General features: G+C 37.7%; 1 protein-coding gene across 2 annotated transcripts in view; it reads left to right on the plus strand.

The window, feature by feature from the left end:
- Positions 1-5,308: 5,308 nt before the first annotated feature.
- The window catches only part of CENPI (centromere protein I), a 58,201-nt gene continuing 39,366 nt past the window's right edge, over positions 5,309-24,143 (plus strand). For both annotated transcript variants that reach the window (XM_063084350.1, XM_063084351.1), the window contains exons 1-4: positions 5,309-5,531; positions 6,221-6,358; positions 9,079-9,197; positions 9,475-9,582. In XM_063084350.1, the coding sequence (XP_062940420.1) occupies positions 5,309-5,531; positions 6,221-6,358; positions 9,079-9,197; positions 9,475-9,582 (588 nt within the window). The remainder of the gene's footprint in view (positions 5,532-6,220; positions 6,359-9,078; positions 9,198-9,474; positions 9,583-24,143) is intronic.

Genomic DNA, 24,143 nt, shown 5'->3' on the forward strand with positions numbered 1-24,143 from the left:
GAAAGTGGAAGTGCAAAAAGTGGACCCTCCAGGCAGTTGCCTCCATGACACCCAGGAAAATATGTGTGTTTTTCATTTGATTTATTTATCTTGGAGGAAAGGGAAAAGTGTAATCTGCAAGTTAACGACCCTGTTGGCTTGTGTACATCTATACCCTAAAATGACTCCCCACATTGACATTTGTGCACCACCTTTAATCACTCTGGGGCAACTCTCACATCTTGCTGCATGTACATGTATATGGCTACTGTTGAAGTGTGTTTGTGAGATGGGCTCCAGCAAGCATGTGACCGTGAGATTATGTGTGGGAAAATGTATTTACTACTGTGAGTGTGTGCATGCACACACATGTGGAGAAGGCTCTAATCTTGAACTAATCCTGCACAGGTATCCTTCCCTTTATCGATTGATTCCAGCAGAGGCAGAATAAAATAAACTTCCCGTAAAGAGAATCCTACTTACTTCTGGTATAAAACAAGTAATGTATCCCCATGGTTGGGGGGAAACCCTCAATAGATTAGGCTGAAAACTTAAACTCACCGCTTTAGGAACAAAAAAATCCTTCAATTTGAGACACTGAGTTCTATGTAAAATTAATTAGCCTCTACTACAACAGCTGTTTAAATTTTGAATACTCCATATTTAGTTTAATTAAAACAAAGGATGCATACAGTGAATAGTCTAATTCATCAAGTGGTAAAATAGGAAGTTTCACTTTGCCTTTGTCCAAGCCCTACCTACCAAGCTCCTTTACTCACAGTTTGAAACTGAAGCAGTAAACTTAGACATCTTTTTCAGATTTTCTTGAGCCCAAAGCTGCCCCACTTCCACAATTCTTAGCAGCTAAACAGGATTTGGCAGCTGCTCCACTGTTGTAATTGAGGGAGCAGGGTTCACTCATGTTAGAAGTCTGTGAATCTCAAACTCTAGCTGTTCTTTGAAATCATCTGAAATTTGACAAAGGAGCTGAATCCAGTGTTTCCTTGCCAAACAGATTTACTATTCCTATTGATTCGTCACTGAATTTAGCTAGAGTTCCAATTCACCCCCAGCGTTGTCTTTTCTACACCTCTTCATCATTCCGGTGGGTGGAGTTTAACTGGAGGAAGGACATTTGGTATGGGTTAGTTGGATTGAGCAGTATGGAAATTTGCTTTCTTCATTACATACTGCTGTTTCTCCTTGTTAGATGTGCTTTGATGGTTTTAATATTATTGTGCCAGTGATGGGGAAAAGGGTGGGGGGTTGTGTGTGGGGAGAGTACTTGTATTTTCTTCAGTATCATTGTTCTTGGATATTGATACTTCTCTGTCTTATTTCTCTCATTCTTTCAAAATAAAAATTTTTGAAATTTGGAGGACACTGTCTGGACAGACACTGAAAATCGGGAAAGAAAGGGTCGTATCAAAGGATTCAGGCTCTTTTTGTTCATGGTTTTTTTTTTGGCTGCTGGCCAGTTTAGGGATGGAACCCTGGACCTTGGTGTTATCAGCACCACGCCCTAACCAACTGGCTAAACGGCCAGCCCTCCCTCCCCGCCCTTTCTGAGCATAGATGAGGAAGAAGAAAGAGAAGGGGGAGTATAATAACTTAATATACTAATGAGGTTGCCAACTTTCTAATCACGTCTAAGTTCCCCCACACTTTTGGGATATTAGCACACAAGACAGAAAGCCATGGAATTAGGATCCCAATACAATTTCTAGGTTTTGGGACTTTTGCTTTATTAGATGATGCCAAAGTAAGGTAGAAAAATGATTTCAGAGAAAATTGAAAGTATTAAATAAAGGTGAACCACTGTCTCTCACTATATGTGTCCACAAAGTGGCACAAGTAGCACTGTCACAGATTTGTCACATTAGGCAAGTTATTTCACCACTCAGGGCTCCAGTTTCACCATCTACAAAAACAAGAGTGTTGAAGCCTTAAAATCCCTTCCTATTTAGGACCGGCCCGTGGCTCACTCGGGAGAGTGCGGTGCTAATAACACCGTAGGCCATGGGTTCGGATCCTATGTAGGGATGGCCGGTTCGCTCACTGGCTGTGTGGTGCTGACAACACCAAGCCCAAGGGTTAAGATCCCCTTACTGGTCATCTTTAAAAAAAAAAAAAATCCCTTCCTATTTACATTTCTTTGAGTCTATGAAATGATTAAAGCATGAAAAATGACAAATTTTCAGTTTTACTAGATAAAGAGTAGCTATCGTAGAAAAATTGAACAGTTTCAATTTTCATCCATGATTAAATAAGAGTTTGTGATACTACTCTGAAAAGCATATAAACATAAGATGTGGTAAATAGTCATTTCTGCTGTAGTTTTCCCCAAATACATCAACTTAATCTTTGATTATTCATCTCACTATAAGATTACAAAGTTTCCCCCTACAGTTTTTTTTTTTTTTTTTTTTTTTAAAGATGACCGGTAAGGGGATCTTAACCCTTGACTTGGTGTTGTCAGCACCACGCTCAGCCAGTAAGCAAACCAGCCATCCCTATATGGGATCCGAACCCGGGGACTTGGTGTTATTAGCACCACACTCTCCCGAGTGAGCCACGGGCCGGCCCCCCCCCTACAGTTTTGCCTAAAGTTTATGTGTATGGTTTGGCCTCAACAAGTTAGTGACAGCCGTTAAATTTATATCTTTCCTCTCCCTTTCCTACTCTAATGAGAGATTAAATTAGGGATTAAGCTCAGATCTCAGATTAAGCCCTTGTCGCTGTTTTAGCGAGTTTCTCTAAGGTCAATTGATTTCTCAAGGTTACGAATATTTACATGTTAACAACCGGCTATTTGCAAGGTTGCACAACATCTGGCTCAGGACACGTTTCTAAAAAACCTTGGAGGTTATTCGTATCCCTCCTTGGTAAAAGGAGGGCAGATCCAGCGGTTCTTTCCTCCCACCCCCTTTGAGTCTCAACATGGGAGAAGCCACCTTTATTGTGAAGTCTGCGGTTTCGTATTTTCTTACAGACTCAAAGGCCCGACATTTGGGGCTCAATGTGGGCAAAACGATCACTATAATTGATCGTGTTAAGTTCAAGAATCGAGACACATTCTCCCATTTTACACGAAACGATGAATGCGAACATTATTAGAACAGTGGGCACGCCAGCCAATCAGCTGGCTCCAGAGGCAACGGCCCGTTCCCCGCGCTCTCCCAGTCAAGCGCGGGTGGGGCAAGCCGCTGTCAGTAATTAGGTCTGCGCCAGCGACGGCGCGCGCGCCTCCTCCCGCCGAAGAGCTGTACTTCAACCAATTAGGCTTCAGTAGAGCGGCGCCGCTCCGCCCAGCCGCTGCCTGAGTCTCCGTGGAAGCGCATGCGCGAGGCGGGACGCGCGCCTTTGAATCTGGGAGGCGGTGTTCGGACTCTGGATGTTGCGGGGCAGAAGAGTATGTCAGGTGAGCTGCTTTTAAACACCGCGCGAAATGGGGGCCTCCAGGGTGAATCTTCCAAGAGCGAGACTAACCTGCAAGGTATGGCTAGGGTCGAGTTTTCCCCCAGCCCAGGAGTCTGCCTAGTGGGTAAGTCGTCGTGGCGAAGTTCGTTCCCTGCTGGGGCAGACTGTGCAAGGGATCCTTGGGAAGCGCTGTGATGGTTCAACCAGATGGGGTCAGAAGCTGCTCCCCCGCCCTTCTTTTGTAGGACCCTAGGAAACAGCTCGGAATCTGGAACCTCCCGCTGGGTTGGACATATATATTACGCTCCTGCTCTGGCCTCATGTGTTCCGGTGAGGTGGGATAGAGTGTCATTCCGACCATTTCCTTAGTTTTTCCCATTCGAAGCCAAAAGCTTAGAAGTCATTCTTGGTTTCTCTCTTTCCTTTTTCTACACCCAGTTCTTTTTATCATGGCCTACCTAGTCTACCTCCAAAACATGTCACGAATCCAATCGTTTTCCACTTCTACACTGCTACACCTTAGGCCTAGTGCAGACTGCTGTCATCATCCCTCTTGTGGAGTTCTGCAAGAATAAACCTATTGCCACTCGTTGATCCCTAACATTCTAGTCTCCACACTGCAGCTAAAATGGTCTTAAAACACAAATCAGGTGGTATTGCTCCCCTCTCTAGTCCCCCCCCTCCCCCCCCGCCCCATGGCTTTTCTTGACACTTAAAATCCAAGCTTCTTCTTTGGCCTACAAATCCCAATATGATCTAGTTCCTGCCTACCTTTTTGATTTCATCTTTCACTACCCTTTACCTCCTTCCACTCCCTTCACACTGGTGTTACAGCTGTTTCTTTAACACACCAAGCAAGCACTTTTTTTGGGTGGTCTGAGCATGTCTTCCTCTTTCCTCTTCACGAAATACTCTTCCACCAGATCTTAACATGTCTGGTTCCTTGGCATTCAAATCTCAGCTTAAAGATCACCTCAGAGAGGCTTTCCCTGAATACTTATTCCAAAGTAGCTTCCCATCCTCACCCCATTTCTGTCGTATCACTGTGTTTTATGTTTATTATTATTTTACTTATTTATTGACTTATTTATTTTTTGGTCCCCCTTCACCCAAGTTTTATGAGAGCAGGGACCTTGACTGTTTTATTATTTTATTTCTGGTGACTAGAATTGTGTTTGGCATATAGATGATCAGTAATTATTGAATAAGTGAATTAATAAACAAGGAATGTTTTTGTCTTGAGAATGTTTAGTCTGGCCACCAGTTTGGCTTTTGAACTATTCAGTTTTAACTCACCACTGACAAAGTGGAGAGCATAAAGATTAAAAGCAAAATCAAGGAGTGGAGAAAATGAGATTGAGTTGATAAGATGGATTAGTTTTGGATTCGCTTATATGATATAGCCATTCTGAGAGAACTTGCTATGTTGCCTGTACTCTTACTGCCCCCCCCCCCACCCCCCCGCGCGCCCAAGGCTAGTTCAGCTGATAAACGTTACCTTGATAAGTTGTTTCTATTTAGGTCAAGGGCTTTCTTTTTTTTTTTTTTTAAAGATGACCGGTAAGGGGATCTTAACCCCTGACTTGGTGTTGCCAGCACCACGCTCTCTGAAGTGAGCTAACCGGCCATCCCTATATAGGGATTCAAACCCGTGGCCTTGGTGTTATCAACACCACTCTCCCAAGTGAGCCACGGGCTGGCCCTTAAGTCAAGGACTTTCTGAGAAAGTTAACCTATAGGTATTGATTCCTGGATTGTTGTCAGCTTACTTATTGCATGTCTGTTTTATGCTAGGTACTGAATTCTGGGAATACAGGCGGATATGGTCCCTGTCTTTCTGGAGAAAAAGGGACTGTTTGGCTGATTCATGATAACTTAACATTTGTTTCTGTATATAACATATGCAGTAATGTTGCCTCAAACGACAGTTAAGAGTTTCCAGGCACAAAACAGGACTTTACAAGGTAGTAACAGTCGTCAGACCAAGCTCTCCGCCTGGAAAATAAAACAGGATCTAAGCAACTCAAAAAGCATCTTGAAACATGGACAAAACAATTTAGTGGAAGATTGTGGACATGATGACGACCAAGCTGGAGATGCTCTGCAAATAGCAGTGGGATACTTTGAGAAAGGTAAAGGTGTATTGTTTTCCTTATGAAAGTCCTATTTCTGTAAAAATATTCCAGTCTTTTTAATTAAGTATTTTTAAAGGAAAGCGTATTTTTGCTCATTCATGCTTTTGTGTATTTAATAGACATTTGTTGAACACTTACTATACATACCAATCAGTATGTTAAGTACTACTGATACAGCAACAAAACATCTTTTTAGCAGAGTGGTTCCCAAACTGCTGCACATTGGGATCACCTGAGAATCTTTTTTAAAAAAAAAACCCGATGCCTTGCATCTGCTCTTAGACATTCTGGTTTTATTGGCATGGCATGCAACCTAGCATCAGGATTTTTTTAAGGTTTCCTGAGTGATTCCAATGTATAGCAAAGTTTGGGAACCACTGCCCAAGTATTGAAACGGTTATAATCTAAGTTCAATGCTTTTAGTTAGTTTAGAGCAGGGATGCCAGTGTATGATTCAGTTTTCCTCACTGAAGGTGTTGCTGTTAAATATTCTAGAGTTTTAACCAGACACTAAACCAGAAACACAGACAAAAAAATATTCTAGAGTTTTAAAGGCTTTTAAGGGTTTTTAGGAAGACATTTTTTACGTAAAGCTATTCCTTAAAGAGTCCCAAGTTGTCATTGTTGAGGCTGAGGACTGAAAGAATTTTACAGGTCTCACTATTTAATATTGTTCCTTTTTCCAGGTCCCATTAAAACTTCATGGAGTGAAAATAAAACCTTAGAAAGACACTTGAAAACTGTGGAAAATGTGGCTTGGAAGAATGGGTTAGCTCCAGAAGAAATTGACATTCTATTAAATGTGGCACTCAGTGGCAAATTTGGTATGTTGAGCGGGTTCATTTGTCATCAGTTTGCTATTAGTTTTGCCTTTTAGACTTTGAACTAGATTGTTCATTGGAATCAGTTGTATTTCTTTATTTTTACTATTCTCTTCATAAGACCAATCAAGTAAGATTGTGTTTAGACTACTTTATGAGCCAAAAGTTTCTGTGTGCATATGCTGAAAATGACCAATTATCATATCTTTACAAATAAAATGCGTAGACTTTTGTCACCAAATACATGGGAACCATTTTTAGCATTTCTCTTAAGAAGCATAGATAATTTAAGTAATGTTGCTGGAAGGAACCTTGAGAGATCACCTAATCTAATTCACTGCCTTTAGGTTTATTTATCTATGAAAAGTTCCAGTTTATACCGTTTCCATCCCAGTGTATATAACATTAACAGTCAAGATGCTTTTTCTTTTGTGCAAATGCTTCCTTTCCTATTCTAAGTTTAGTGGTGGTGGTGGGGAGGGGTTGGGAAAGGTTATTAGAAATAACACCTGGTCAATATTCTTTTTACTTGAAAAGAACCTTTTAACCTTCTCTCATTCAAATTCAGACTTGGAAGGTATTTTAGACTCTAAACATCTCGTTTTAAAGGTGGAGAAATTGAGGCCCAGAGTGGTTAAAGAGACTTGCTTAATGTCAGAGCTAGAACTGGGGAAATCAGGTCTCCTAACTCTCATTCTCGTGTTTAGACTGTACCACATTGCTACCGTTTTTTTCTACATTAAAAAAAAAAAAAGTTATCAAAATTAGATGCTTTATATACTAAGTATTTCCTGGCCCTTGCATGTTACATTCCTTTGTGTATACCCTAGCATTATATTTACAGATGTGTGTGTGTGTGTATTTTAAAGTAACGACATATTACTAACAGAATTCAGCATATGACTATAAAGTTTATTTCTCCACTTTTACCTGATTAGTTTTCTGTTTTCCTAGAAATTTAAATTAGACCTAATAAAATTGTCTTTTGTTCTTGTAGGTGGTTTCAGCTTGTTTGGTTCTAATATCTTTCCAGGAATCTGAGTTTAACTGATCAGTGTCTATCATTATCAATTTTACCACTCCTTTCTCCCCTTAAAACATGTATAGAATGTACAGGTGTTTCTATCTTGGAATTCCTCTTTTCTTTTTTGATATCTTAGAATTTAATGGTTAGAAGGTTTTCATGATGTCAGCCAGATCTTGGGGTGTTTCAAAATGCATGCCTCAGACTCTGGAAACTTGTATAAAACAATTTAAAAAATAATCTCTGGCTTTCTAGGTTACTTTTCCTTTTTCTGTTGAGCTGGAATTTGCCGAGGTCAGATGTGGCCTCCTTTATTCTTTTTCTCCTTTTATTTCTATGCGTCCCCCATTCCTACTAGATTTTTACATGTAGCTCTTTTGGGAAGTTGAAATGCATATTTAAGGGCAGGTATGCTAGAAATGTCATCATAATTAGGTGTAAAGGAACTTTAGATTTGAGAAATAAAGTCACTGGGAAGTAAAAATAGTCAGTATTGAATTTCTTCTTTGAATTTGGTACATGTGCAAGGTATTAGTGGTAAGACTGTTTTAAACTTTAGAAGTTTTAGTGGATGGGAGTGGGAGGGAAAAAAAGAAATAAAACCAAGAAACCACAAGAGTGGGAAGCAGAGATTTTTATTCTTGTGATTCTTTACTTGCCATCACTGCTTCCTTTCTTCTCCATAGAGCGATGGGGGTACAAATTGATGAGATAAATTTTAATTCTTGAAGCCTTAGTAAACAGAAGTTGATATAGGGTATATATAAAGTCAGTCTCTGTAACATCACTTCTATTACCAGAGGAGAACACCATGGAGACCAGAGAGCAAAATGGAAAGATTGGACTAGAGTAGAATATTATTACAGCCATCTAACTCTAAGGATATCTGTTCCATTCTGCTACCCTATTCCCTTGTTGGGGGGAGTAGAGGATAAAATATATTTACTTATTCTTAAATGTAGCAGCTCATGCATGGTGTCTGTCAATAGCTTTAAATAAATCAACATGTATTGTATTACAAAATTTAAAAAAATCTTTGATATTTTGCTGTGATTGAAAGGCTTTTTTTGAGGTATAATTCACACACCATCAAATTCACCCTTATAAAAATTCAGTGTTTTCACAGGTATTGATGTTCAACTCTGTACCCCCAAACATGTATAATCAACTACATTTTAATAAAAAATCCAGTGTTTTTTAGCATATTCACAATATTGTTTGATTATCATCACTAATTCCCATTTTCATCACCCCCTAAGGAGACCCTCTATTCATCCCCCCTTTTTATTTGGTCTTTTTTTCATCCCTCCTTTTTAAATGGAAATATCTGGGCCAAATAATTTGCTTTATAGTTTATATTAGAAGTTAAAGGTATATATTTTTTTTGAATAATGTTTTTTTTTTTTTTTTTTTGTCTTTTTCGTGACCGGCACTCAGCCAGTGAGTGCACTGGCCATTCCTATATAGGATCCGAACCCGCGGCGGGAGCGTCGCTGCGCTCCCAGCGCAGCACTCTCACGAGTGCGCCACGGGCTTGGCCCTTGAATAATGTTTTATAGTGATGATAAGAGATACTGAATATTACATACTGTTGATTTTTATTGCCTTCAGTATAAAATGAGATTTTTTTAGGACCAGGAGTAAAGAGACAATTGAGACAGTAAAGTATAGTGTAATTTAGAGTTTGTCTGCTTTCCAGGGAATGCTGTAAACACACGGATATTGAAGTGCATGATTCCAGCAACTCTAGTATCAGAAGATTCTGTGGTTAAGGCAGTCTCTTGGCTTTGTGTTGGCAAGTGTTCTGGTAGCACCAAGGTAATCTTTTTAAACACTTTGATAAGTCCTTCAGAACCACTTAGGGGCTGGCAGGGAAGAGCCACTTATGGAGTAATGGCAGTGGCCTTTTGTGGAAAGCCTGTAGTTTTGGAATAATATAGCTTGATGCAAGGACTCTAGTCAAACAAATTTTTACTGAGAAATAAAATCTATTATCCTACTTTGTGCTAGAAGCTTCTAAAACAGCCCTGAGGGGGAAATTAAGCACTTCTGTGCCAGTTATATTTCTCTAAAGGTCAGCATTTTGTCTTGACAGGTACTTTTTTATCGTTGGCTGATTGCAATGTTTGACTTCATTGATCATAAGGAGCAAATTAACTTGCTCTATGGCTTCTTTTTTGCTTCATTGCAAGATGATGCACTGGTAAGTAAAAATTGGACAGCACAGAGCATCAATTAAATTGTACATGCATGTATATTGATGCACCATATGTGCTTCAGAGTGCCACACAATGCATTTTTTTCTTAGTTATTTAAAAATATGTCAAACATATAGACAAGTACAAAGACTAACATAACAAATACCCTCACACCTCTCTCTCAGGTTAACAAATATAAAATTTTTACCATATTTGCTTTATATCTACTTTTAAGGAAATAAAAATATTACATATAGAGTTGACTCCACATTGAAGTCTCTTTGCTGATCTAGAGCAGTGATCACCATCTTTTCCCTTCTAAACCACTTCAACAGGGTCCTTTGAGTCACTTACTCTACATTTGCTTGATTGACACTGCAAAAACCTCATCAGAATTAATGAGGAGAGGATTACTTTTCATGAGTTGCCAGTGGACTGATTTTGATTAAAAGGCATAATTATTCCCGTTAAAAACATTAATAACTCTAAGAAGTCTTTCAAGGACATCAGTGATTCTAACTGAATCTTGCCTTTGGGAAGAGCATTATTCATTGATTTCATTTTTTAAAAAATGATAGTCCACTAGGTTTGTTGCATTGTATTAGGCACTGTAGAAGATTCAAAGTTAAGCACAGAGTTTTTGTACTCCAAGAACTTAAATCTAATTGGGAAATTGAGGAAAGCACGTAAAGTTAAATAACTCGAGTTAAATTATCAAAGACAGTATATGATAGGATAATGATTGCTATAATATTTCTAGGAAGGAGGAGAACAGTGTAAATCAGAGTGATTAGAAAAAGGATTATAAAGTATGTGGATGTTGAACTGAGTCTTAAATGTTTAATAGGATATGGGATTGTATGAGAGGCAGTGATGTTTGATATGATAGGGAATGCTCAAGCAAGGTTGTGAGATATGTAAATTGTGTTTCAGGAGACCGTAAGTAGACCAGCTGACTTCATTGTAGTTGGTGGTGGGTGGTGGTAGGCGGTAAGGCTGAAAAAGTTAGGTGAGGACAATTGTGGAGGTCTTTCAATGTGATAATAAGGAATTTGAACTTTATTCTCTGTTCAGTGAGGCTATCACTGAAAATTTGGGGGCAGAATATGTTGAAAGCAGCTTTATAGAGAGCTGTATCTAGAGGCTGGCCAGTTAGCTCAGTTGCTTAGAGCATGGTGCTGATAACATTATGGTCCGGGGTTTGATCCCTGTACGGGCTGGCTGCCAAAAAAAAAAAGCTGTATCTAATAGTGCCAAACTAATGTGAATTAGGAGAGAGGAGAGAGGCGAAGACTATTTAGGAGGCTGACATGTGTATGTCCAGGTATAACATGAATAAGTCCTAGACTCGAAATTCTCAGATATGGTCTGCAGACCCTTAGACCCTTTCAGGAGATCTGAGAGGTCAAAATTATTTTCATAATAATACCAAGATATTATTTGCTATTTTCACTGTTGACATTGGCACTGATGGTGCTAAAACAGTGGTGGGTAAAACTGCTGATGCTTTAACACCAATGAAGGCAGTGGCACCAAACTGTACTAGTGGTCATATTCTTCACTGTAGTAAAAAAACAAAAATGCTAGTTTCACTTGAGAATGTCCTAAATGAAGCAGTAAAAATTAACTCATTAGTTTTACTAAATCTTGACCCTTGAGACATGTCTTCAGTGTTCGGTGTGATGAAATGAGAAGTGCACACAAAGCCGTTCTGCATACCAAAGTACAATGGTTGTTCTGAGGAAAAGCACTTGTATGATTAAATTGTGAATTAAACTAGCTGCTTTTTTCATGGCACACCATTTTTATTTGAACGAATGACTGACATTCAAATTATGATTATTCAGACATTGGTATTTGGAAGATTTTTTTCTTGAAAATGATCAAAGCAAGCCTATCATATCAAAAAAGACAACTGGCAATATTTGATGCCAGTGATAAAATTTGAACTTTTAAATGAAAATTTGAAGTTTGGAAAATAATACACCGCTGTGAACCTGATACTTAAAGACTTCTGATGAGATTGGTGGCAATAATAATAAATGTGATTTTTAGCTGTTGTATAATGAAATGTGTTAACATTTAGAAGCTTAGTATAACTTGGTGAACCAATATTTTCCAGATGAGCAAGCATGATATAAAATCATGCACTGGGTAAAAGATCATTTGAAGTGCAAGATACATCAATGAATTTTAATGGAACAGTGTATAAATATTTCATTGATAAAGGTTTCAGATTGTACATTGTAGCTAACCCTTAAGAAACTACCACTTGTCAAGTTTTCTTGTAGTATGAAAGACTAATCTTCACAATTTTCTGAAAAGGCTGTTAAAATATTCGTTCCTTTTCCAACTACATACCTGTGTGAGGCTGGATTTTTTTCCTGTAATTCAATCAAAACAGCATATGTTTACAGAATGCAGAAGCAGAGAATATGACTATATTCTATTACGCCAGAAATATTAAAAAGATTTGTAGAAATGTAAGACAATATCACTGTTCTCACTATTTTTTTAGTTTGGAAAATATAGTTATTTTTCATAGGATGTCATTTATTTTAGCATGTAATGGGTTTATTATTTTTTAATGAATTAATAAACATTAAAAAATTTCTCAGTTTTAATTTCTAATATGGTGAATATTGATAGATATAATCCAGATCAACAAAAGCTCTTTGGTGCCCTCTAATTTTTAAGAGTATAAAAGGTCCTTAGACCAAAAAGTTCAAAAATCACTGTCTCAGATTATGGGGGTGGCAGTGGGAATGCAAATGAAAAGGACATATTTTAGGGGAAATTGTAAAGGAAGAATTGACATGACCTGCTATCTAAAGTGGATTAGGGGAAGAGGCAAGAGTTAAAGATCTGCGTTTGTAAGTCAGCATGACTCAGAATGACAGCAAGAGGAACTTTGTGAGAAGGAGCTAGTTTTGAAAGGAATATAATACGAGGGTACTTCAGAAAGTTCATGGAAAAATAGAATTAAAAGGTGATACGAATCTTTCCACGAACTGTTTGAAGTACCCTCATATATTTGGATTTAGATGTACAAAGTTAGAGGTTACAAGGCATTATATAGAGATTCACTTAATGAACATTTATTAACTACAAACTGCCAGGCACTGAACTAGTGTTGGGAATATAAATATGAATAAGACATAATAGCTAATTTGTGTGAGGCTTATATGCCAGGTACTAAGTGCTTTATATACACAGTGTTTCATCAACTTTAAGATGCCATTGGCTGTAAGATGCACCATTTTCTCATGAACTATTAAGAAAATGCTGCCATTTAAACTCTCACGTGACATCAATTGTAGGATTAGTTGTTTTCAGAGATGCTATAAAAAATAAATGTTAGAATACATAACCATTTTTTTCCAGTGAGGATCTGAAAGTTCTTTTCATTTCTTACATCAATATCTTTTAAAGAATTTTATTGAGCAGCTACTGTTTTCTATATCTTTGCTCACCAATGTAGTAGCCACTAGCCTGTTGTGACTAGTGAGCACTAGAAATGTGGCTAGACCAAAGTGGAATGTGCTGTACGTGTAAAATACATACCAGATAAAATATGGTTTTAATTCATTTAAACCCCTTGAAAGCCTTATGAAGTTGTCTTCATTATTATCCCCATTTTAGATATGAGGAATCTGAGGCATAGAGAGGTCAAATTACCAAGGGTCACACGACCAGAGCTAGGATTCATGGAAAATTATATTATTCCTGTTTTGGAGATGAGACAACTGAGGCATAGAAAAGTTGAGTAACTTTGCCAAGATAAGCTGTCTAGTAAGAGGCTGAGCCTCAAATATCTTTAAATACAGTGGGGAGAGAGATAAGTACACTGTGATAAACCCTATGGTAGTGTTCTGCAGGATTCTTTGGGGGTGTAGAGGAGAGGTATCTAAATAAGAGAATCAGTGTTAAAGTTATAGGAATTTGTTTTCAATAGAGAGATGCCTCTCCTGACAATAAGCAAAAAGGATGGGTGTGGATGTTAATAAGTTTGTGGTTTAGTGGGGGACACAATTGAGGGAATTCCTTCCTAGTGGTCTTAGTGATTGTTTTTTCAATTTTTCACTCAAGTAGGAGATAAGGTCTGCTGACAGTGAGGAGGAGAAGATAGAAACTTATGTTTGAGGAGAGAGTGCAAAATTTGAAATAGCTGCTGATGAGAATGGGAGCTGATTAGAGAGACAGTTTTGAAGGCCCAGATGAGGTTAGGGAACATGAATTTGTGATATTACACATGTAAGGGTGGGTGATTTCTCCAGAGTAAGACAAGGGGGCAAGAGAGTAATTGAGCTGATGGACCATGGGGTCTAGAGTAAAAAAGGAAGAAAGTGAAGACAGAAGAGGGCAGATTTGGACCACATGCAGATGAGATTCAGGATGCCATGATGACGCTCAAGAAGTGTATTGGAATTATAAGCTGAAATGATAGAATGTTACAGTAGTGGAGTTTAAGATTTCAGGAGGGGATGGTTCAGTGTAATGACAGTGTTCAGATAAACCATGGGATGAGTTGTTGAAATAGAGTAAGGGAATGAACGTTAATGGAAGAGACATTTTCTATATCCTTACAAATTTTTTTGTTGTTGTCGCTGCCTATCAATTTCTGAGTGAGGTATGTTGAAAATCTCCTACAGTGAAGGCAGATTTGTCAGTACGTTATTAGGTGTATACACAATTATGGTTTAACAAGCCTTTTATCATGGAGTAACCGTTTGTTGTTAGAAATTATTTTTCTTTTAGTCTGTTTTGTCTGATATTGGTATTGCAACCCTAGCTTTATTTTGATTAGTAGTTGCTTGATATATTTCCATCTTTTTTTTTTTTTTTTTTTTTTTTTAAAGTAAGGGGATCTTAACCCTTGACTTGGTGTTGTCAGCACCACGCTCAGCCAGTGAGTGAACCGGCCATCCCTATATGGGATCCGAACCTGGGGCCTTGGTGTTATCAGCACCGCACTCTCCCGAGTGAGCCACGGGCCGGCCCTATATTTCCATCTTTTGAAGTTTTAAAAAAATCTCTTTCTTCTCTCATGTCTTAGATGCCTCTTTTAAATATCATATAACTGGATATTATTTTTTATTCTGTTTGATTTTTGTTTTTACCTGGAAAATTATTTACCTTTGTAGTGATTATTGATATGGTAGAAATAAATTCAAATGTCTTATTTTGAGCTTTCTAAATAACCTTTTTTTTTCTAATTCCCTTTCTTTTGGATTGATTGTAGTTTTTCTCCTATTCTTTGGAAGCTACACACTCTGTGTCTCTTTTTGGTGTTTTTGTACCTATTTTAACATGCATACTTAAAAGTCTAAAGATAACTGTTATCTTTACCTTCATCTGATATGATACAAGGACCTTAGAATGCATTAACTCTGATCACACTCCTGCTAGCTTATATGCTATTGTCTGGTTTTAGTTCTAGCTTGTTCTTGTCCATCCCCTTGCACACACACACAAAGTAGACATTATTTTACTTTTTTTGTTTAAACACTGTCATTGAGATATAATTATACATATTTATGGGGTATATATGATAACTGGATACATGTATACAATGTGTAATGGTCATAGTAGGTAGACATTATTATCTTTACAGTTGATGCCTGTTTAGATTTGCCCACGGATTTACCAATATCTTTGATTATCATTTGTTTTTGCATCTCACACATTCAATATGAGATCTATTTTCCTTTGGCTAAAAGTATATCCTTTAGACTTTTCTTTCAGTGAGGATCTTTTTATGGTAAACTCTTACCTTTTCTAAAAATGTCTTTATTTTGCCCTTGTTCTTGAAAATTGGTTTTGCTGTATGTAGAATTCTAGAGTGATAGTTAAATTCTCCTCGGATATTGACAGTATTATTCCACTGGCTCCTTGCTTTCATTGTTATTCAGTCTAATTGTAATCTGTCTTTTCTTTATGCCTACTTTTTAAAAATAACTTTATTGAGATATAATTCACATACCATACAATTCACCCATTTAAAGTATGCAATTCACTGTTTTATTATTATTACTATTATTATTATTATTATTATTTTGGCAGTTGGCCAGTATGGGGATCCAGACTCGTGACCTTGGTGTTAAAAGGCTGTGCTCTAACCAACTGAACTAACCAGCCAGCCCTTATTATTATAGCATAATTGATTATACATATTTGTGGGGTACAGAATTGAATATCAATACCTGTGTCCAATGTGTGATGATCAAATCAGGATAATTAGCATGTTCATCATTACAAAACATAATCATTCCTGTGTTCATTAACCAAATTCTTGGTAGCATCCCCTTTCCCCTACCCCTTTCCCACCTCTAGTAACCATGATTCTGTTCTCCTTCTGGAAGTTCAATGCATTATTGTGATTGTTGTTTCTATCTCTTTGTCTCTTTTTCTCTGCTGAGTATTATTCCGTTGTGTATATATACTATATTTTCCTTGATGGACATTTAGGTTGGTTCCATATTTTGGCTATTATAAATACAGCTGCGATAAACATGGGAGTGCAGGTATCCCTTAGACATGATTTCCATTCCTTTGGGTATATACCCAGTAGTGGGATTGCTGGATTGTATGGAAGATCTATCTGTAGTTGTTTGAGAAACCTCCACACTGTTTTCCGTAGTGGTTGTACTAATTCACAGTCCCACCAACAGTGTAAGAGTGTTCCCTTCTCTCCACACATTCGCCAGCATTTGTTATTCTCATTCTTTTTGATTATAGCCAGTCTAACTGGAGTGAGATGAATTCTCAATGTGGTTTTAATTTGCATTTCCTTGATGACTAGCAGTGTCGAGCATTTTTTCATGTACCTGCTGGCTGTTTGTATGTCTTCCTTTGAAAAATGTCTATTTGGCTCTTTTGCCCAATTTTTAATTGGGTTATTTGGTTTTTTTTACTGTATAATTGTTTGAGTACCTTGTATATTATGGATATTAATCTCTTGTCAGATGCATAGTTAGCAAAAATTTTTTCCCACTCTGCAGGTTGTCATTTCACTCTTTTGATTGTTTCCTTTGCCGTGCAGAATCTTTTTAGTTTGATATAGTCCCATTCGTTTATTTTTTGTTTTGCTGATAGTGCTTTCAGACTCATGTTCATAAAGTCTGTGCCCAGACCTAGCTGCTAAAGTGTTTCACCTATATTTTCCCTAATAATTTTACAGTTTCAGGTCTATCTGTATGGTTCTGATGGTAGTTCTATCTGTAGTTGTTTGAGAAATCTCCATACAGTTTTCTATGATGGCTGTACTAATTTACAGTCCTCCCAACAGTGTAGAAGGGTTTTCCTTTCTCCATATCCTCACCAGCATTTGTTATTCTGTCTTTTTGAAAATAGCCAGTCTAGCTGGGGTAAGATGATATCTCAGTGTGGTTTTGATTTGTATTTCCCTGATGATTAGTGATGTTGAGCATTTTTTCATATACTTGTTGGCCATTTGTATGCTTTCCTTTGAGAAATGTCTATTCAGCTCCTTTGCCAATTTTTTAATTGGAGTATTTGTTTTTTTACTGTTAAGTTGTTTGAGTTCCTCGTATATTCTGGATATTAATCCCTTGTTGGTTTTATAGTTTGCAAATATTTTCTCTCATTCTTTTTTCTTAATTTTTTTTTTATTCTAACATAGTTGATTGTGTGTATCTGGGGTACAGAATTGAATATCTGTACCTTTGTGCAATACGTGATGCTCAAATCAGAATACTTAGTATATTCAACAATGTACAATGTAATTGTTTTTTGTGGCCCTTTACCAATTCCTTCTTTACCCACTCCCCTTCCTCCTTTTCCACCTCTGGTAACTTCAGTTCTGTTCTCTCCTTCCGAAAGTTCAATGTATTACTATGATCGTTTGTTTCTTTTCTTTCCTTCCTTCCTTCCAATTTACAGTCCCACCAGCAGTGTAGGAGGGCTCCCCTTTCTCTCCTCATCAGCAATTGTTATTCTCTGTTTTTTTTATAATAGCCAGTCTAACTGGGGTGAGATGATGTCTTAATGTGGTTTTCCCTGATGCTGAGTAATATTGAGCATTTTTTCATGTGTCTGTTGGCCATTTGTATATTTTCCTTTGAGAAGTGCCTGTTCAGCTCCTTTGCCCATTTTTTAATCAGGCTATTTGATTTTTTACTGTTAAGTTGTTTGAGTTTCTTGTATATTCTGGACATTAATCCTTTGTTGGATACATAGTTTGCAAATATTTTCTCCCACTCTGTAGTTTGGCTTTTTGCTCTGTTACTTGTTTCTTTTGCTGTGTAGAAGCTTTTTAGTTTCATATAATCCCATTTGTTTATTGTTCCTTTTGTTGCCTGTGCTTTGGGGGTCGTATTCATAAAGTCTTTGACCAGTCCTACTTCCTGAAGTGTTTCCCCTGTTTTCTTTTAGGAGTTTTATAGTTTCATGTCTTATATTTAAGTCTTTAATCCATTTTGAGTTGATTTTGGTATATGGTGAGAGGTTCAGATCTAGTTTCACTCTTCTATATAGGGATGTCCAGTTTTCCCAGCACCATTTATTGAAGAGACAGTTTTTTCCCCAACGTATGTTCTTGGTGCCTTTGTCAAAGATCAGTTGGCTGTAGCTTTGTGGGTTGATTTCTAGATTCTCTATTCTGTTCCATTGGTTCGAGTGTCTGTTTTTATGCCACCACCATCCTGTTTTGGATATTATATCTTTGAACTATACTTTGAAATCAGGTAGTGTTATGCCTCTGGCTTTATTTTTTTGATCAGGATTGCTTGGCTTTTTGTGGTCTTTTGTTGTTCCATGTGAATGTTAGGATTGTTTTCTATTTCTATGAAGAATGTTGTTGGTTTTTTGATGGGGATCACATTGAATCTGTAGATTGCTTTGGGTAATATGGACATTTTCACAACATTAATTCTTTGAATCCATGAACATGGAACGCCTTTCCATCTTTTGGTATCCTTTTTAATTTTTTTTGGCAGTGTTTTGTAGTTCCCATTTTAGAGATATTTCACCTCCTTGGTTAAATTTATTCCTAGGTATTTTATTCTTTTGGTAGCTATTGTAGATGGGCTAGCTTTCTTGATTTCTTTTTTTTCTGCTAGTTCATTGTTGGTGTAGAAAAACACTACTAATTTTTGTGTATTGATTTTGTATCCTAAAACTTTACTGTTTATCATCTCTAGTTTTTGGGTAGAATATTCAGGTTTTTTTTTTTTTTTAATAGCTTCATGTCATCTGTGAATTACTCTGGTTAGTACTTCTAGTACTATATTGAATAGGAGTGGTGAGAGTGGGCATCCTTGTCGTCTTCTTGTTCTTAGAGGAAAAGCTTTCAACTTTTCCCCATTCAGGATGATGTTGGCGGTGGGTCTGTTGTATATGGTTTTTATTATGTTGAGGTACTTTCCTTCTATACCTGTTTTGTTGAGAGTCTTTTTCATGAAGAGATGTTGAATTTTGTCAGATGCTTTTTCTGCATCTTTTGAGGTAATTGTATGGTTTTTGTTCTTGATTTTGTTGATGTGGTATATCACATTTATGGATTTGCATGTGTTGAACCATCCTTAGATGGGAATCCCACTTGATCATGGTGTGTATCTTTTTGATGTGCTGTTGTATTTCATTTGCTAATATTTTGTTGAGGATTTTTGCATCTATGTTCATGAAGGATATTGGCCTGTAGTTTTCTTTTTTTTGTTGTGTCTTTGTCTGATTTTGGTATCAGGGTGGTGTGATGCTGGTCTCATGGAATTAATTTGGGAGGATGGCCTCTGTTTTAATTTTTTGGAATAGCTTGAAAAGGATTAGTATTAATTTTTCTTTAAAGATTTGGTAGAATTCAGCAGTGAAATCATTCCGTCCCGGGCTTTTCTTTGATGGGAGATTGCTGATTACTGCTGTTGCTTATTATTGGTCTGTTCAGATTTTCTGTGTCTTGTTGGTTTGGTCTTGGTAGTTTGTATGTGTCCAGAAATTTATCTGTTTCCTCCAGATTTTCAAATTTGTTGGCATGCAATTGCTTATAGTACTCTCAAATGATTCTTTGTATTTCTGTGGTATCAGTTGTAATGTCTCCTTTTGCATTTCTGATTTTTGTTATGTGGGTCTTCTTTTTTTTAGTTAGTCTAGCTAATGGTTTGTTTATTTTGTTTATCTTTCAAAAACCAACTTTTTGGATTTAAATATACACCCTGAAACAATAAAACTTCTTAAAGAAAACATAGGAGAAATAGTTCAGGAAATAGGACTGGGCACAGACTTCATGAATACGACCCCAAAAGCACGGGCAACCAAAGGAAAAATAAACAAATGGGATTATATCAAACTAAAAAGCTTCTGCACAGCAAAAGAAACAACAGAGTTAAAAGCCAACCTACAGAGTGGGAGAAAATATTTGCAAAATATACATCTGACAAAGGATTAATATCCAGAATATATAAGGAACTCAAACAACTTTACAAGAAAAAAACAAGCAACCCAATTAAAAAATGGGCAAAAGAGCTAAGTAGGCATTTCTCTAAGGAAGATATACAAATGGCCAACAGACATATGAAAAAATGCTCAACATCACTCAGCATCCGGGAAATGCAAATCAAAACCACACTGAGATACCATCTAACCCCAGTTAGGATGGCTAAAATCCAAAAGACTCTGAACGATAAATGCTGGCGAGGTTGCGGAGAAAAAGGAACTCTCATCCATTGTTTGTGGGACTGCAAAATGGTGCAGCCTCTATGGAAAATGGTATGGAGGTTCCTCAAACAATTGCAGATAGATCTACCATACGACCCAGCTATCCCACTGTTGGGAATATACCCAGAGGAATGGAAATCATCAAGTCGAAGGTATACCTGTTCCTCAATGTTCATCGCAGCACTCTTTACAATAGCCAAGAGTTGGAACCAGCCCAAATGCCCATCATCAGATGAGTGGATATGGAAAATGTGGTACATCTACACAATGGAATACTACTCAGCTATAAAAACGAATGAAATACTGCCATTTGCAACAACATGGATGGACCTTGAGAGAATTATATTAAGTGAAACAAGTCAGGCACAGAAAGAGAAATACCACATGTTCCCGCTTATTGGTGGGAGGTAAAAATTAATATATAAATTCACACACACACACACACACACACACACAAAGAAAAAACTGGGGGGGGGAAGAAGATATAACAACCATAATTACTTGAAGTTGATACGACAAGCAAACAGAAAGGACATTGTTGGGGGGGAGGGGGGAGGGGAGGAGGGAGGGAGGTTTTGGTGATGGGCAACAATAATCAGCCACAATGTATATCGACATAATAAAATTAAAAAAAAAAAAAAAAAAACTTTTTGTTTTGTTGATCTTTTGGATTTTTTTTTTGGTTTCTATTTCATTTAGTTCTGCTCTGATCTTAATTGTTTCCATCTAGTAATTTGAGATTGGATTGTTCTTGTTTTTCTAGTTCTTTGAAGTATAATTTTAGATTATTTGAAGTCTTCCTATTTTTTTGATGTAAGCACTTATTACAATAAACTTTCCTCTTAGTACTGCTTTTGCAGTATTCCATAGGTTTTGCTAAGTTGTGTTTGTGTTTCCACTCGTTTCAAGGAATTGTTTGATTTCCTGCTTTATTTCTTCTTTGACCCATTGGTTGTTCAGGAGCATGTTGTTTAATTTCCATATATTTGTGTAGTTTCCAGAGTTTTGTTTGTCATTAATTTCTAATTTTATTCCATTGTGGACCAAAAATATACTCGATATGATTTCAGTGTTTTTAAATTTGAGGTTTACTTTGTGACCTAACCTGTGGTCTATCCTGGAGGATGATCTGTGTGCTGAAGAGAAGAGTGTAAATTCTGCAGTTATTGGATGAAATGTTCTTTAAATGTCTGTGAGATCCATTTAGTCTAAAGTGCTGCTTAAATCCAGTATTTATCTAGTTTTTTGTCTAGGTGATCTGTCTATTGCTGGGAGTGGCATGTTAAAGTCCTCAGGTGTTTTTGTGGTGGCGTCTTTCTCTTCCTTTAGATGCATTAACAGTTGCTTTATATATCTGGGTGCTGTGATGTTGGGTGCCTATACATTTATGATTGTTACATCATCTTGCTGCATTGATCCTTTTATCATTATATAACATCCTTCTTTGTCTCTGTTATTGTTCTTAGTTTGTAGTCTATTTTATCTGATATAAGTATGGCAACTCCTGCTTGTTTTTGGTTTCCATTTGTGTGGAATATCTTTTCCCATCCATTCATCTCATATTATTAGTCTACGTGTGTCTTTGTTAGTGAAGCAAGTTTCTTGCAGGCAGCTTACAGTTGGGTCTAATTTAATCTGTTTAGCCAGTCTATATCTTTTAAGTGGGGAATTTAGTTCATTTATATTAAGGGTTGTTATTGAGAGGTATTGTCTTGTTCCTGCCATTTTTAATTTTTTATGGTTGTTTTATATTTCTTTTGTTCCTTTCTTTCCCTTTTATTGTTTGTCTTTGCTGTTTGTGTTTTTTTGTGGTGGTAAGATACATTTTCTTTCTCTTTTGCATTTCTGTTCTACTAGCAGTTTGTATTCTGTCTCATGTATTTATGGTGATGTATATCATTCTTTTGGTTCCAGATATAGGACTCTCTTGATATTTGTTGAAGGGCTGGTCTTTGGTGGTGAATTCCCACAGCTTTTGTTTGTCTGGGAAAGCTGAAGTAAAAGTTTGCTGGATATAGTATTCTTCTTGGTATTTTTTTTTCTTTTAGTACTTTGAATATATCATTCCATTCTCTCCTGGCCTGTATGGTTTCTGTTGAGAAGTCTGCTGTTTGTCTGATGGTGATTCCCTTATGGGTGATGTGATGCTTTTCTCTTGCTATTTTTAGAATTTTTTCTTTGTCTTTCACTTTTGACAAATTGACTACAGTGTGTCTCAGGGAGGTCCTTTTTGGGTTGAATCTGTTTGGGGATCTTTGAGCTTCTTGGATGTGTGAAACTGTATCTCTCCCAATATTTGGGGAGATTTTGGTTATTATTTCATTAGATAAGCTTTCAATGCCTATTCCTTTCTCTTCTCTTTCCTGTACACTCATAATAAGCATGTTTGTATGCTTAAGGTTATCTGAAAAATCTCGTAGGCTTTCTTAACTGTTTTAAAATTCTTTTTTTGTGGTCCAACTGTGTTAATTAAAAAGCCTGTCTTCTAGTTCTGAAATTCTTTCTTCCACTTGTTCTATCTTGCTGCTTATGCTCTTGGTTGTATTTTTTATTTTGTTGAATAAATTCTTCAGTTTCAGGATTTGTGCTTGGTTCTTTTTTTATTGTTTCTATATTTTTGTTGAGTTTCTCACACATGTCCTGGGTCTTTTTTTTTTTTTTTTTTAACTTCATTGTGATTTCTATCTGTTTTTTTGTCTATCATGTTGAGTTTCCTTAATGTTGACATTTGGGATTTCTCTTCAGGCAATCCACCAGTTTCCTGTTGTTTGGGGTCTAGTATTTGAGAACTATAGTCATGTTCCCATTATTTCCATGCTTCTCCTATTTCTGCATTGATACTGGGCATCTTGTGCTGTAGTTGCTGCTTTTAACTTTTGGAGTCATTTTTGAGGGGAGAGACTCTTACCTATAGAAGTGTTTTATATTGCTGGTCGGGTTGGGCTTTGTAGGTTTGGTTCTGGGTGGGCACGGTAGTAAATGCCAGGTAGCTCCCTGCATCTTCTCTGCTGGTGTGGACAGGCCATTGTGTCAGATGGGACACTGGGCTCCCAAGGAAGGTGACTTAGATCTAGGTGGCCTGCACTCCCCCAGTGTGCTCTCTGCTGGTGCTGGTAGGCTCCCTGTGTCAGGAAGACCTCTGAACTCCCAGAGGAGGAGAAGGTTGTGGATCCAGGCAACCAGCACAAGGGACTGGTGCAGCCCCTGCTCACTGTCTGCTGAAGTGGGTGCGGAACATTGAGTTAGGCATGGCTCTGAGTTCCCAGGGGAAGGAGGGTATGGATCCAGACTACCATTGTGCTCCCTCCACTCTCTGCTGGCACGAGCAGTTCCCCTATGTCAAGCAGGGCTATTTGTGTCCAGGAAAAAGGAATGCATGGATCCAGGCAGTCAGCATCCCACCCAACCCTCACACTCTCCACCAGGTTGTGTGGGGCCACTGGGTTGGCAAGACTGAGCTCCCCCACTCTTATCACAAAATAGCAATGTCCAGCAGCAGCCTGGGATTAAAGTGATAGGGGTTGACTCCACATGTAGTTCTCTTCTGGGAAAATACAGTTGTGTGGGCTCTTAGCCACTCTACATGTTGGGCTCTGCGTTCATGAGGGCCACGTGGTTACCCTGCAGCCTGGTTTGCAGGCATCTAAGGTGGGAACACTGGCTGCCCACCCACCCCTGCCTACCCACCCCTGCCTACCCTCCCTACCCTCCCTTGTCTACCTTGTCCCTGCAGTGCAGGATTTCTTGAGTGTCCATGCCAGTCCTGGTCAGGAGTTTCTCTTGTTCTATGTTGTGGTCTTGAGTTTCCAGGTCTTGGGGGATTTTCCTCACTGTTTAGCTGGATTCCTTTGTTTTCTCCTTGATGCTGTGCTCTTCAGGTGACCATTCTATTAGT

The sequence above is a fragment of the Cynocephalus volans genome, chromosome X (genome assembly GCF_027409185.1).
Source record: "Cynocephalus volans isolate mCynVol1 chromosome X, mCynVol1.pri, whole genome shotgun sequence".
NCBI lineage: Eukaryota > Metazoa > Chordata > Mammalia > Dermoptera > Cynocephalidae > Cynocephalus > Cynocephalus volans.